We start from the raw sequence: 13,571 nt of genomic DNA, 5'->3' as shown, positions 1-13,571 counted from the left end.
TTGTCAGGATGGAGTTAACCACTTAATGACCACGGGCTTATATCCCCCTAGTGACCAGGCCATTTTTTACAATTCAGCACAGTACAGCTTTAACATTTTGCTGCACGGCCATACAACTTAGCACACAAATGAGTTTGCCCTCCTTTTCTTGCCACCAACAGAGCGTTCTGTTGGTGGCATCTGATTGCTGCTGCCACGTTTACTTTTTTTATTAATTTAATTGTAATTTTTTTTTTTAAATGACTTTTTTTTAAATGTCTCCCTCCCTCTAGATCCAATCACTGTGATCTTCTCTCATAGGCAACAGCCTATGAGAGCGATCGCTTTGTGAGCTGCTCTAGAGGACAGCCAAGTGACAGGGCTGACTCCAGTACAGCGCTGAGCTAGATCGCAGCGCTGTACAAACTAAAAAAAAATGTCTGTTTCTTTTCCCTATAGCCTGCCAGCAACGATCGCGACTGGCAGGCTATTTACTGAGTGGAGCTCCGTCACTCAAGCGGGGATGCGCTAAGCTACAGCTATAGAACGCCTATCGGCATTAGGCGGTCCTGCAGCTGCCACCCTCCCACCGCCAATCAGCGTTAGGCGGTCGGTGGGGGGGTTAAAGTTACAGGAGGAAGTAATTATTAGGGAACGGGAAGGAGTAAACATTAGATGGGTAGGCTAGGGTTAGGCATCAGGAAGTGGTTTTCATTATAGGGGGTCAGCTAGCATCGCACACCTGAAGTATGAATTATATACCTGAAATCCCTCACTGCTGTCAACTGTACATGTACATGCCTCATACTCTCTCCCACTTCAGGCTTCTGTTAAAAGGTGCTAAATATCTCTTTGTATAAATGTTTTTTTTTAATTAGTCGATCACTTGGAACTGATTAAGATACCATAGTTATTTCTTATTTATCACTGTCAGGATCATGTAGAGGACTTGGAATTTTGCCTGTTCTTTGTAGTATCTTCAGAATGTTGTACCCATGATGCAATGTGAGCTTTCAGTTCATTGTTCTCTATAGTCTCTCTGCCAGTGTTTCTCAAACCTGTCCTTGTGACTCCCCAATGGTGCATGTTTTGCCAGCAACCTCACCTATGCACAGGTGGGGTATGTGATGTCTCAGCTAGGTGGATTCCATGTAGCTGAGACACTAATTACCCCACCTGAGCATAGGTGAGGTTGCCTGCAAAACATGCACCGTTGGGGAGTCACGAGGACAGGTTTGATTAACACTGCTCTATGCCATCAATCCATCAAAGAAGGGCTAGTGCATGCTAGCAAAGTTTGTGAAGATGTCTTTGTTCTCTCAATTCCAGGAAGACAAAAAATAATTACCTAGACCAGGGCTGTCCAGCTCCTGTCCTCAAGGGCCATATCCATGCCAGTGTTTAGGATGGACAGAGAAATGGAGAAATGTGTTTTACTTAACCTTCCTGGCGGTAACCCCGAACGTAGTTCGGGGTAAGCCGCGCAGGAGGTTTTCTCAGGCCCTGCTGGGCCGATTTGAATAATTTTTTTTTGCTGAACGCAGCTAGCACTTTGCTAGCTGCGTCAGCACTTCGATCACCGCGGCCCCGCGCTCGATCGCCGCTATCCGCGTCGCAAGACAGCCCCCCCCCCCCTAGACCCCTGCGCTGCCTGGCCTATCAGCGCCAGGCAGCGGCAAGGGGTGGATCGGGACTCCCTTAGACGTCACGACGTCCATGACGTCGGTGACGTCATCCTGCCCCGTCGCCATGGCGACGGGGGAAGCCCTCCAGGAAATCCCGTTCTTTGAACGGGATTTCCTGATCGCCTATCACCGGAGGCGATTGGCGGGGCTGGGGGGATGCCGCTGAGCAGCGGCTATCATGTAGCGAGCCCTCGGTTCGCTACATGATATAAAAAAAAATCAACAAAACGGCTTCGCTGCCCCCTGGTGGTTTTTAATATACCGCCAGGAGGGTTAATGGACCACACAGTTCCTTATTTATTCCCATCAAGTAATTTGAGCTGTGCCAAAAATGTGTGAGGACCCTGAGGCCCTTGAGGACTGGAGTTGGACAGCCTTAACCTAGGCTAAAAGAAGCAGTATGGTTACAGGGGCAAACCCAAGATTTTCAAAGGGGGGCGGGGATTCCTGAAAGGTCTTCCTCAGCAAAGCACAATACAGTAAAATAATATGGTAGGACATCATACTGGATACACATAATGCAATTTCCTGTCCGACTTACAGGATCTGACAGTTATTTCCTAAATGTCCGATCTGCTCCCGATCGACAACGGGATCGATCAGGAGCAGTTTGGATTCACATAATAATGAGGACAGCCAGCATTGCTAATGAATGGGAAATCGAAGCATTCACACAGCAGGGCACAGGGCTGTGCTCATTCCTGACTGTTAAGTTTGCCAGAGCTGCTCCATGCTGTAACGAAAAATCTGCAACGCCGGATGGATTGCGGAAATATGGTCGCATCCAGTCCGGCAAGCGGACCTTCCAACGCGGGATGCGGAAATTCGTCCGCATCCGCTGCGCACACCCGTCCGAGCACTCTGCTCCAAACTCACCAACATGCTGTTCACCAGGGTTCTGCCATCTTGCCTCTAGGGGGTGCGGCCGCACGCCAGACACGCCTTTATACTCTTAGAAAGCGTGTCAGCTGACCTGGAGGTCAGCTGACATTTTAGCCTGCTCTGATTGGTTGCTGCCTGGGGTGGAGACTTCTCTCCCAGGCAGTATATAAGGAAGTGCTTTTCAGTCACACTTCGTCTGTGTTTGCGATACCCTGTGTCAGCACTCAGACCTTAGACTAGATCCCAGGTGTTGAAACCAAGGACTTCACACCTAGACTAGGAGATTATTATTATTATTATTGTTATTGATTCTCTGTGTATGATTCTGTGCCTGTCTTGACTTCTCTTCTGCTTCCTGATTCTGTACTCTGCCAGCCCGTACCGTTAACGACTATTGGCTTGGTTCCTGACTATTCTCTCGTCTCACGTCTCTGTACTGTTACTGCCTGTACTGTTGCCGAACCTCTTTCTGTCTGACCTTGCTCCCTTCAGTGGAACGTCTCCCACTGTTGGGTTATTATCTGAGGCTTGCCTCCCTGAGACGCCGGCCCTAGCAGACCGTTACTGCCAGAGGCCGAGATTCCTCCACTGCCACTTTGGGGGATCTCACACACGGGGTTCCCATTCAGAGGTAACCACACCTCTGAGGAATTGCCGTGTGGTGGATATTTCCACAACTTTGTGAATATTTACTGTTTTGTTTATTTCCATGTTGTTCGTGTGTCCACTGCTTTACATCTACCCGCATTATTAGCAATTCCGCAGATTGCTATATAATCGGGTCTATCCTTGTATTATTGGCGATACTGCGGATCCCCAATAATCAAGGTTCGGGGTGTGACACTGGTCTGAGTAGATCATTTCAGGCACTTACCGTGTTAGTGAGCCTTCCGCTGATTTACCATCAGGAAGATACTGACTATTTCACTCTAACATATCTGCATTAGTGGTGATTCTGTATATCACCACTTAATCAGATATTTGTGCCTCTTGCTGACACCAATCGTTACACATGCTCTGTACACTCACTGCTGCTCCATGCTCTGTACACATGCTGCTGCTCCATCCAAAGTCAATTGTAGCAGGGAAAGAAAGGGTGCAGTGCTTTGAGCTGCAGGATGCCTGCATATATTCTGGTGTCTTAACTTGTGCCTGTCCCCAGACACTGCACCGGTCCTAGTTGGGCAGCACGGTGGCGTAGTGGTTAGCTCTCTCGCCTTGCAGCGCTGGGTCCCTGGTTCGAATCCCAGCCAGGGCACTATCTGCAAAGAGTTTGTATGTTCTCTCCGTGTCTGCGTGGGTTTCCTCCGGGCACTCCGGTTTCCTCCCACATTCCAAAAACATACGGATAAGTTAATTGGCTCCCCCTAAAAAAATTGGCCCTAGACTGCAGTACTTACACTACATAATATAGACATATGGTAATGGTAGGGATTAGATTGTGAGCTCCTTTGAGGGACAGTTAGTGACAAGATATACTGTATATAAACACTGTACAGCGCTGCGTAATATGTCGGCGCTATATAAATAATAAATAGTCTGAGGGGGGATTCTGGGCAGCTGTAATCCCCCCCTGCATTTGCCTATGGGTTACAAACAACTCCTAATTTATTAGAATCTTTCACCTGCCCAAGACATGCAGACTTCACAAGCAACTCTTTTTATTGCAAGAATGACTACAGTTCTCCTGAAATCACATTGGGGTCATGTTATGTGGTTAGTTGCGATATGACTATTGCTTGGTGGTGTTTTTCTCTGACAGTTTTGTTATTCGTGCTATTTTTGTACACAGAGGTGCTGGTAGAGAAATGGTCATCTTTGACCACTAGCGATTTGCATATCCCGGTAACGTGTAATTGGGCAGATATGACACATGCAGTGCAGCTAAGTACCTAGAATAGTGAGAATGTTTACGCTAACATGCCTTTACAGGATGTCGCTGCGGTTTTTTTAAGATTCTAAAACCAGCAAAGGACAGAAAGAATAAGCAGATCAGGTACACAGATTGCCTAAGGAGATAAGGCTATTTTTGTTACATCTCAAAAGCTGCGGTTTAGATGCAGTTGCTTTTCCTGTGGAACGTGAACTTAAGTTTAAACTCCAGTTATTTATTTTTCTTTTAAAGAAACGTTTAGAGTTTGGGATGGAAAAACGTCTTGCTTCCTATTGTGAAAAAAACACACATATATCCAGGCACATCGCCTCTAGTTAGGACATTAAATAAGTTATTAAGGAAAGGGAGGTGCTGAAGGGGGTGTGGTCAGAAAACAGCAAAAATCTATTAACCCTTTGCACTCTCGCATGCAAATGTTCAAACAAATGCATTCACAGATTCACTCATCCAGGCACCACTGTTATCCCTACAGCTAAGTTAAAAGCCGGGTCTTAGTTCACAGAATCCTAGTCACCTATAGTCACCTATACTGCGTAGAAGTACCCAGGTAAACGTAGGTGTCCTAACTCTGGCCCTGTAACATGCATAGTGCAGACATGCAAACATTCATTGCATCAAACCTATCAATGGATTAGGATGATCGATTTTGATTTTAGATGTGAACAAAGCCTTAGGCCAGGTTCACATTAGCGTTCGCTGTCCGGATTCGCCGGGCCGGATCCGGACCGTATACTGTACAAACGGAATGGACGTTCGGCATAGCAATGCAAAGTCTATGCGACCTTACACACACGTCCGTTCCGTACGGACCGGAGCCTGACCGGATCCGGACTCCGGACACTTTTCCAACATGCGCTATTTTTAAGGTCCCTATCATCCGGCCGACGCACCCGGACCGGAGCCCGACTGCACCGTCCTGCAATAGAAACCAATGGGAAACGGAAAGCACAGAACACACTGGCTATAAAAACCGGACATTCTACCCCACTTCCTATGCGTTTTCTAGCAGCCATTTTGGATGGGGACACATGGGCACAGCATTTCTGGAGTGGAGCAGCAGTGACTTTGTGCTGGAGCTGTTTGGCAGTATGTCAGACGTGGAAGTGAGGCCCAAAACAGCGGAGGACCTGATTCTACAGGTGCAGCTTCTGCTGACCTCCCAGACCCCAGGAATTTATATAGTGTGTTATCTCTTTAAAAAAAACAGGATCCGGATCGCAGCCGTATTCATACCTGATTGAAAACGTACCGGATCCGGATAGGAACCGTACGAGTCCGGTCTGGTATGGTCCAGATCCGGTCCGGACATCCGGTACGTTTTTCCCAAAAACGCAAGTGTGAACGGGGCCTTACTGTGGCCAATTAGAGACAACATTGTATCAAAATAGGGAAACTTTGACATAGGCCCATAGTCAATTAACCCTTTCTCCTAGGAGATCACTTTTCATCTTCTCTTTAAAATTACTTTTTAGCACTTTGCAATTAAAGTACCAAAAAGTAGTTTGTATATTGTCCCTGTGTGTTTGTGGGTTTCCTCTCAAGTTCCCTCCTACATTCCAAATACCGAACAGATACGTTTAATTGTCTTCTCCTTAAAATTGGCCCTAGACTACGATGGATATATAACTGTGGTAGGGTTTAGATTGTGAGCTTCAGCTTCAATGACCAACAGGGAAGCTCAGAATCCTTATATTACCTTCACTTACTTCTGTTCCAGTATCTGGTGTTGTCATGTAGTATTCCGAAATATAATCTCTATTATACAGTGGCTTGCAAAAGTATTCGGCCCCCTTGAAGTTTTCCACATTTTGTCACATTACTGCCACAAACATTAATCAATTTTATTAGAATTCCATGTGAAAGACCAATACAAAGTGGTGTACACGTGAGAAGTGGAACGAAAATCATACATGATTCCAAACATTTTTTACAAATCAATAACTGCAAAGTGGGGTGTGCGTAATTATTCAGCCCCCTGAGTCAATACTTTGTAGAACCACCTTTTGCTGCAATTACAGCTGCCAGTCTTTTAGGGTATGTCTCTACCAGCTTTGCACATCTAGAGACTGAAATCCTTGCCCATTCTTCTTTGCAAAACAGCTCCAGCTCAGTCAGATTAGATGGGCACCATTTGTGAACAGCAGTTTTCAGATCTTGCCACAGATTCTCGATTGGATTTAGATCTGGACTTTGACAGGGCCATTCTAACACATGGATGTGTTTTGTTTTAAACCATTTCATTGTTGCCCTGGCTTTATGTTTAGGGTCGTTGTCCTACTGGAAGGTGAACCTCCGCCCCAGTCTCAAGTCTTTTGCAGACTCCAAGAGGTTTTCTTCCAAGATTGCCCTGTATTTGGCTCCATCCATCTTCTCATCAACTCTGACCAGCTTCCCTGTCCCTGCTGAAGAGAAGCATGGTTGTTCTGAGTGATGTGCAGTGTTAGTTTTCTGGCACACATAGCGTTTTGCATTTTGGCCAAAAAGTCCCATTTTGGTCTCATCCGGCCTGAGCACCTTCTTCCACACCTTCTTCCACCTTCTCTATACCTGCATTTAAAGGGGGCTTAGATGCTTTCCTTGCGTTGAAAGACATCCATGGCTACAATTACTAGGTAATGCCTAATGATGTTGATCCAGGGATTTTATCTGATTGCCATCTGGAGTCGGGAAGGAATTTTTCCCTTTTGGGGCTAATTGGACCATGCCTTGTAAGGGTTTTTTTTGCCTTCCTCTGGATCAACAGGGATATGTGAGGGAGCAGGCTGGAGTTGTACTTTGTACTGGTTGAACTCGATGGACGTATGTCTTTTTTCAACCAAAATAGCTATGTAACTATGTTTGCTGTGTCCCCCACATGGGTCCATCCGAAAATGGCGCAGGGAGAAAAATGGCGCACCGTTATGCCGATAAATGTATCATAAAACGCTATTTACCGTTTTAATGTAAATACAATAAAACGGTAAATTTCGTTTTATGCTACATTGATTGCAGAGCGGTGCGCCATGATAAACATGCAGGGCTGGGGGAGAGAGGCAGCGGGAGACTAGAGGGCATAGGCAGCGGATGTATGCAGAAGCATACGTTACCTTATCCTGGGCCAGCGATCGCTCCTTTCCTCCGCTCCTTCCATTCGTTTGCTGTAGTCCCGCAGCTGGCCAATCAGCATGCGGAGACTGAAGCCACATGGTGATTGGCCGGCTGCAGGACTACAGTAAACGAATGGAAGGAGCGGAGGGAAGGAGCGATCGCTGGCCCAGGATAAGGTAACGTATGCTTCTGCACACATCCTCCCCGCTGCCTATGCCCTCCAGTGTCCCGCTGACTCTCTCCTCCCCCGACCCCCGCTGCATTCTTGAACACTTATAACGCTATTTAGCGTTATAAGTGTAAGGCACACTGCCTGCGCCATTTTTTAACACTTATAACGCTAAATAGCGTTATATAATGTAAGTCTATGGGGCGCCCTTTGTATTCCCCTGGCGCTGTGCGCCATTATTAACTGTCACGCCCCCACATGGCTTGTGACAAACTACAAACGGGACTTCTTATGCTTTTTTGTTAACAATGGCTTTCTTCTTGTCACTCTTCCATAAGAGCCAACTTTGTGCAGTGCACGACTAATAGTTGTCCTATAGACAGATTCCCCCACCTGAGCTGTAGATCTCTGCAGCTCGTCCAGAGTCACCATGGGCCTCTTGATTGCATTTCTGATTAGCGCTCTTCTTCTTCGGCCTGTGAGTTTAGGTGGACGGCCTTGTCTTGGTAGGTTTACAGTTGTGCCATACTCCTTCCATTTCTGAATGATCGCTTGAACAGTGTTCCGTGGGATGTTCAAGGCTTTGGAAATCTTTTTGTAGCCTAAGCCTGCTTTAAATTTCTCAATAACTTTATCCCTGACCTGTCTAGTGTTTTCTTTGGACTTCATGGTGTTGTTGCTCCCAAGATTCTCTTAGACAACCTCTGAGGCTGTCACAGAGCAGCTGTATTTGTACTGACATTAGATTACACACAGGTGCACTCTATTTAGTCATTAGCACTCATCAGGCAATGTCTATGGGCAACTGACTGCACTCAGACCAAGGGGGGGCTGAATAATTACGCACACCCCACTTTGCAGTTATGGATTTGTAAAAAATGTTTGGAATCATGTATGATTTTCGTTCCACTTCTCACATGTACACCACTTTGTATTGGTCTTTCACGTGGAATTCCAATAAAATTGATTCATATTTGTGGCAGTAATGTGACAAAATGTGGAAAACTTCAAGGGGGCCGAATACTTTTGCAAGCCACTGTATGTTGTTTTTATACAGTCCAAATTTACAACAGAGTGGGTTTTAGAACACAAAAGGTAAAACTCACTTTTTGATAGAATCCTAATCCAGCAAGTCGGGGATGGATCCAGCACACTGAGCAACCAACTCAGTAACTGTTGTAACGTATTTATGCTGAAAACGATTTCTACATTTCTGATGATGATAACATGATGCAATTTCTGCCCCCACAGCCGAGCAGAGGAGATTCTGCAGGACAAGCCACAAGGAAGCTTTCTCATCCGATTCTGTGAGAGCCGGGTTGGATTTGTCCTCTCTTACAGGTCAGGAATTATTTGGCTCTTGGGGATTGAATTTTAAAAGCTGCTGCCACAAGCTAAGAATCAGATCTGCCTTCATTTTACACTGTGTACTGGAAAAATGGCAGCAGGAATCAGATTGGCTGTTGCGAGTATCATGGACCTTTTCAGATTTCTAATTTGATTCTGGTCTTTGTTTTAGAGGTGCTGAGCGCTGTCGCCATTTTGTACTGAATCAGCAAGATGATGAGCAGTATGTGATTGAGGGGGAGGACACGGCCCATCCTCAGCTGGAAGACCTGATCAGCTATTACTGCAAGAACCCAGTGCAACCGTACAAGGAACTGCTATCCACTCCCTGTAGCAAGGTGAGCACACTGGATCTCTACTGAGGCTTCTTTCACATCAGGAAACGTGTACAGGAGCCGATCTCCTGCATGCGTTGAATGGCCTGTGGGGTGTCATCGGGATGTTGTGGTGCAACGTTGATTACCGGCGGTAGTTATAATTCACCCGACCCTGGCTCCGGACGATTAAATTCGGAAGATTCGTTGAACCGCAACGCACCAAAACGCAGCGTCGGATGTGAAAGGTAGAATGAAAGTCTATGGCCATCACTGCTCTACATGGGGGTGGAATACACATAAAGAGCAGGGGCAGGAGCACATGCCAGTATGAGAGTTTAATTCAGGCCTTAAAGTGGATCCGAGATAAACTTTTACTCGTTGCATAATTGTGTTCCTTTCATATAGTTTCTAGGGCATTCCTCAAGCCAAATACTTTTTTTTGTTTGTTTTAATACTCTAATTCCCTATAAACTAAACAAGCCTCGCCCACAGCTTCTCGAGAGTACCTTGGCAGTTTGGGCCTTAGTAGCAAGGGCTTATGGGAGTTCAGTCTGTGCAGGAGGAGGAGGAGGTTACTAGCTAGAGACTTCAGAGGCAGAGGGGAGGAGGGAGGAGGAGAGGGGAGTGAAGTTTTCATGGGCTGAGGGCTGGAGATACAGATCAGTTTGCCCGTGTGCAATGTGACAAACAGAACATGGCTGCTCTCATTGAATCACAGGAATAAATAACCATAAACTGTTGGAGCTGTTTCCAGCTAGATTTGCTGTGTAAACTAACTAACATTTAGATAAATATATAGACAAGTTACTTGTTATAGTTAGTTATTTATCTCAGATCCGCTTTAAGTGTTACCTTTCAGAACTCAACAAAAAATATAAGATTCCAGGAAAGTACTATTTATGATTATTTATCACCTACTACAGGTATATTCATTATGAAAATTAATATTTACATATGGGGTTCCCCTTGCTTATAATCTGCTTAGAAATATCACAGAAATCAGCTTTTTTTTTGCCAGTGAACATGATGTCTATCACAGAGTGAACTTACAGGACTACTGAAGTGAGAGGGATATGGAGGCTGCCATATTTATTTCCTTTTAAACTTTGCATATAACCTGGCTTCATTGCTTGAATTGCTTCTAATACTTATAGCCATAGACACTGAACAACCATGCCGTTCAGATGTTTCTGACAAAAATCTGACAATATCAGCTGCATGCTTGTTTCTGGTGTGATTCAGACACTACTGCAGCCAAAGAGATCAGCAGGACTGCCAGGCAACTGGTTTTGTTTAAAAGGAAATCAACATGGCAGCGTCCGTATCCCTCCCACTTCATTAAAACAGACATCCGTATCAAAAAGGATTTATACTTTACCTGGGGCTGGTTACAGAAAGTGTGTGCAGCCGATAATTTTTCGAATAAAAAAATAGATTTAATTGATATACAAATGACATATGAATTCCCAATGCATGTCTACCATGGAGTTCTCCTAAGTAAAGCTGCGCACTCACTGCGCCATGGCTCTTGCGATGGCTCTCTCCTTGACGACGGTCGTCAGCGATGCCTCTTTCTGCAGGTGGGTGTGCATGACAGCACGCGACGCTACTTGCCGGGAGCAAACGAGACTTCAAGCGATCGCGGTACTTTGCGCAGGAGTCGTTGGGGATCTTAGCGATCGGCCGCGCTGGTCATTATTGCGTCACGGCGCTAAGTGACATTCACATGGTCGTGCGCCTGTACCCACGTCGCGACATCATGGAAACGATCGCTCAGCACTAAAAAAATCGTCTGGAAAATCGGCAAGAAAATGGGTACATAGCTTAAGTGTCACTGTATGGCTACACATACAGGATCACTAGTACTAATCTATTTATTAACCAACAGAACCCAAGGAAGCCTGACTCTCCAGACGTATTGCGTAGTTCACCCAAATCACCCTCTCGTGGCTTCATGTATGGAAAAGTCATCAAGCAGGGAAAGGAGATGCCAAACCCCGCTACTGTACTGGCCAAATCTCCAAAGGAAAAGAATAAGGCATTCTTCAATGGAAAAGTTCAGGTAAACATTTTAACATCTTATCAAAACAATGCAAAAATATTTTCAGTCCCTTTAACCCAATCACCACAGCAGTCTTCATCATTTGTGGTGCATCACTGCTCAGCCTCAGGAGATTTAAAGTGAACCTTAAAATACCTAAAAAAAAAGTCAGAGTAGGAGGAAATGTGAGAGGTGAAGAGGTCATCATTAGGGAAAAGCAGCTTGTTGTGCTGTGTGAGGAGTCTGACAGCGAGTGAGGAGGGGGGAGGCAAGAGAGCAGCAGTGTTTCATTTGATTTGGACAGCAGACGGGAGGAGGTGGCACTGCTGTCCTGACTGAGGAGGAATAGAGCATATTCGACTGGCTGAGGGTGAGCTGTTTGTTTGTCACAGACTCGCAGCCAGCCAGTGTGCTTTTGTGTTTAGCTGCAGCATGTCATGTGAGAACATTAAATGAAGCAGAATAAATTGTTGGGTGCTGCGCGATCATTCCAAATTGGAGGGGGGGGGGGGGGGGGCATCCTCACAAGTTTGCCTCAGGCAGCAGAAAGTCTAGAACCGGACCTGCATTTTCCTATTGAAGACAATTGTTAACTGAAAACCTAACCTCCCTCTATTGATTCTTATGTTTTCAGTAATGTATCATCACACACAGGGCCGGGCCGAGGCAGAGGCAAGAGAGGCTCCAGCCTCAGCACGCAGTGTAAGAGGGGGCGCACAACTCCCTCAACTGTCATTCCCCTATTGTGTTTGAAGCAGTGAGAAATAAGAAAAGGGGATATATTGTTGTCACTGCAAGCCAGATAACTAGAGATTAAAGTGGACCTGAACTCAGAACGTCTTCTCTGCTCTAAAAGATACACAGCAGCATAATAACCTTTAAACAAAAACATTTATTTGCTACAGCTGACACAAATCCTAAAATAAATCTGCACAGTTTCTACTTCCTGATTCATGAGAGCAGACATATTGTTTACAGCCTGTACTTTCAAATGGGATTATCTGCTTATCTGCCATAGGCAGTCATGTCACACAGGGGGGAGATCAAATTACAACTAGTGATTATTACACACAAATGAGGGGGAATTACACAGGCTAAACTCTCTAAATACATACAGGGTGCATTTCTGTTATGTTCTTCTTGTGTCCTGTGCAAGAGTTCAGGTCCACTTTAAGGTGTGTGTGTGGTGGTGGTGGTGGGGGGCCTGGGGCGCCTCTTAGCAATCAGTGTGTGAAAACTGGAGTGAGAGGGTCAGAGGGGCGCACTTTGGTGTCTCAGCCTTGGGTGCTGGAGGACCTTGTCCTGGCTCTGATCACATATCCAGGGCAGGATCAGCAAGCTGTGGATGGAGAAATACCACTCACTGCAGCATTGCCACGCTTTTCTGATAAGTTTGGCTACACCCTAGGCCCTGTTTCAGCAGAGATTGAACTTTCTGCAGAAATTGTACTTCAATTACCATTCTGCAGATGGTAGGCCAATTTTGGCCGAATGTATTGTAACACTGCCGGCGAGTTGGGCGCAGGGTGAGCCGAATGACAGCTCACCCTGCTGCTGCTGCAATTCCCAGGGATGTTAAATACTGTTCCCCCTTCCACTCTTAGCATTTCGGAGGGAGATTTACCCGTGCGTGGGCTATGGACTATAAAATTGTAGCTATAGCGCCACCCAGCTCAGGTGCTACATGGCCACCACTGGGCGCCGAGAACACCTGCTTTGCAGTTTTGGTGCTCTCCAGTCATTTCCTGACATCATTTATTTTTATACAGCCAGCTTATCTCAATGCAATACTAATCAAACTAAACCTGTTGTTCGTCAGTCGAACAATCACGCCCAACTGTAAATTGATCAGGTAGTATTGTATCACCTTGTCAGACTCAACCTCAGTTAAGCAGCGTACTCACTGCCCAATGGCTCCAGCGACGTCAGCGAGCCGGGAGCGAACGATACTTCAAGTGATGCCAGTACTTTGCTCGGGAGTTGTCGGGGATCTAAGCGATCCGATCCACCATGACGCTCGTTATTTAGACTTCAGCAGAAATCACATTGAGAATGAGTGGAATTGTTACCCCCACTAGTGTTGTAGTGCTCGATGCACTTCAGGGGCGTTCAGCTATCAAGTGCAGCTCAGAGAAAATTTACCACTAAACCTAGTCACCCTTTTCATTGA

At 45.9% G+C, this 13,571-nt stretch overlaps 1 protein-coding gene across 3 annotated transcripts in view; it reads left to right on the top strand.

The window, feature by feature from the left end:
- The window catches only part of SH2D2A (SH2 domain containing 2A), a 162,545-nt gene that overhangs the window by 74,507 nt on the left and 74,467 nt on the right, over positions 1-13,571 (top strand). For all 3 annotated transcript variants that reach the window (XR_011023726.1, XM_068251702.1, XM_068251703.1), the window contains 3 exons: positions 8,948-9,037; positions 9,216-9,381; positions 11,249-11,422. Coding sequence is in view for 2 of the 3 variants with exons in the window: in XM_068251702.1 (XP_068107803.1) it covers positions 8,948-9,037; positions 9,216-9,381; positions 11,249-11,422 (430 nt within the window). In the remaining variant the exon portion in view is untranslated. The remainder of the gene's footprint in view (positions 1-8,947; positions 9,038-9,215; positions 9,382-11,248; positions 11,423-13,571) is intronic.

Source organism: Hyperolius riggenbachi, chromosome 9 (genome assembly GCF_040937935.1).
Source record: "Hyperolius riggenbachi isolate aHypRig1 chromosome 9, aHypRig1.pri, whole genome shotgun sequence".
NCBI lineage: Eukaryota > Metazoa > Chordata > Amphibia > Anura > Hyperoliidae > Hyperolius > Hyperolius riggenbachi.
This window is presented reverse-complemented; position numbering and strand designations above follow the sequence as displayed.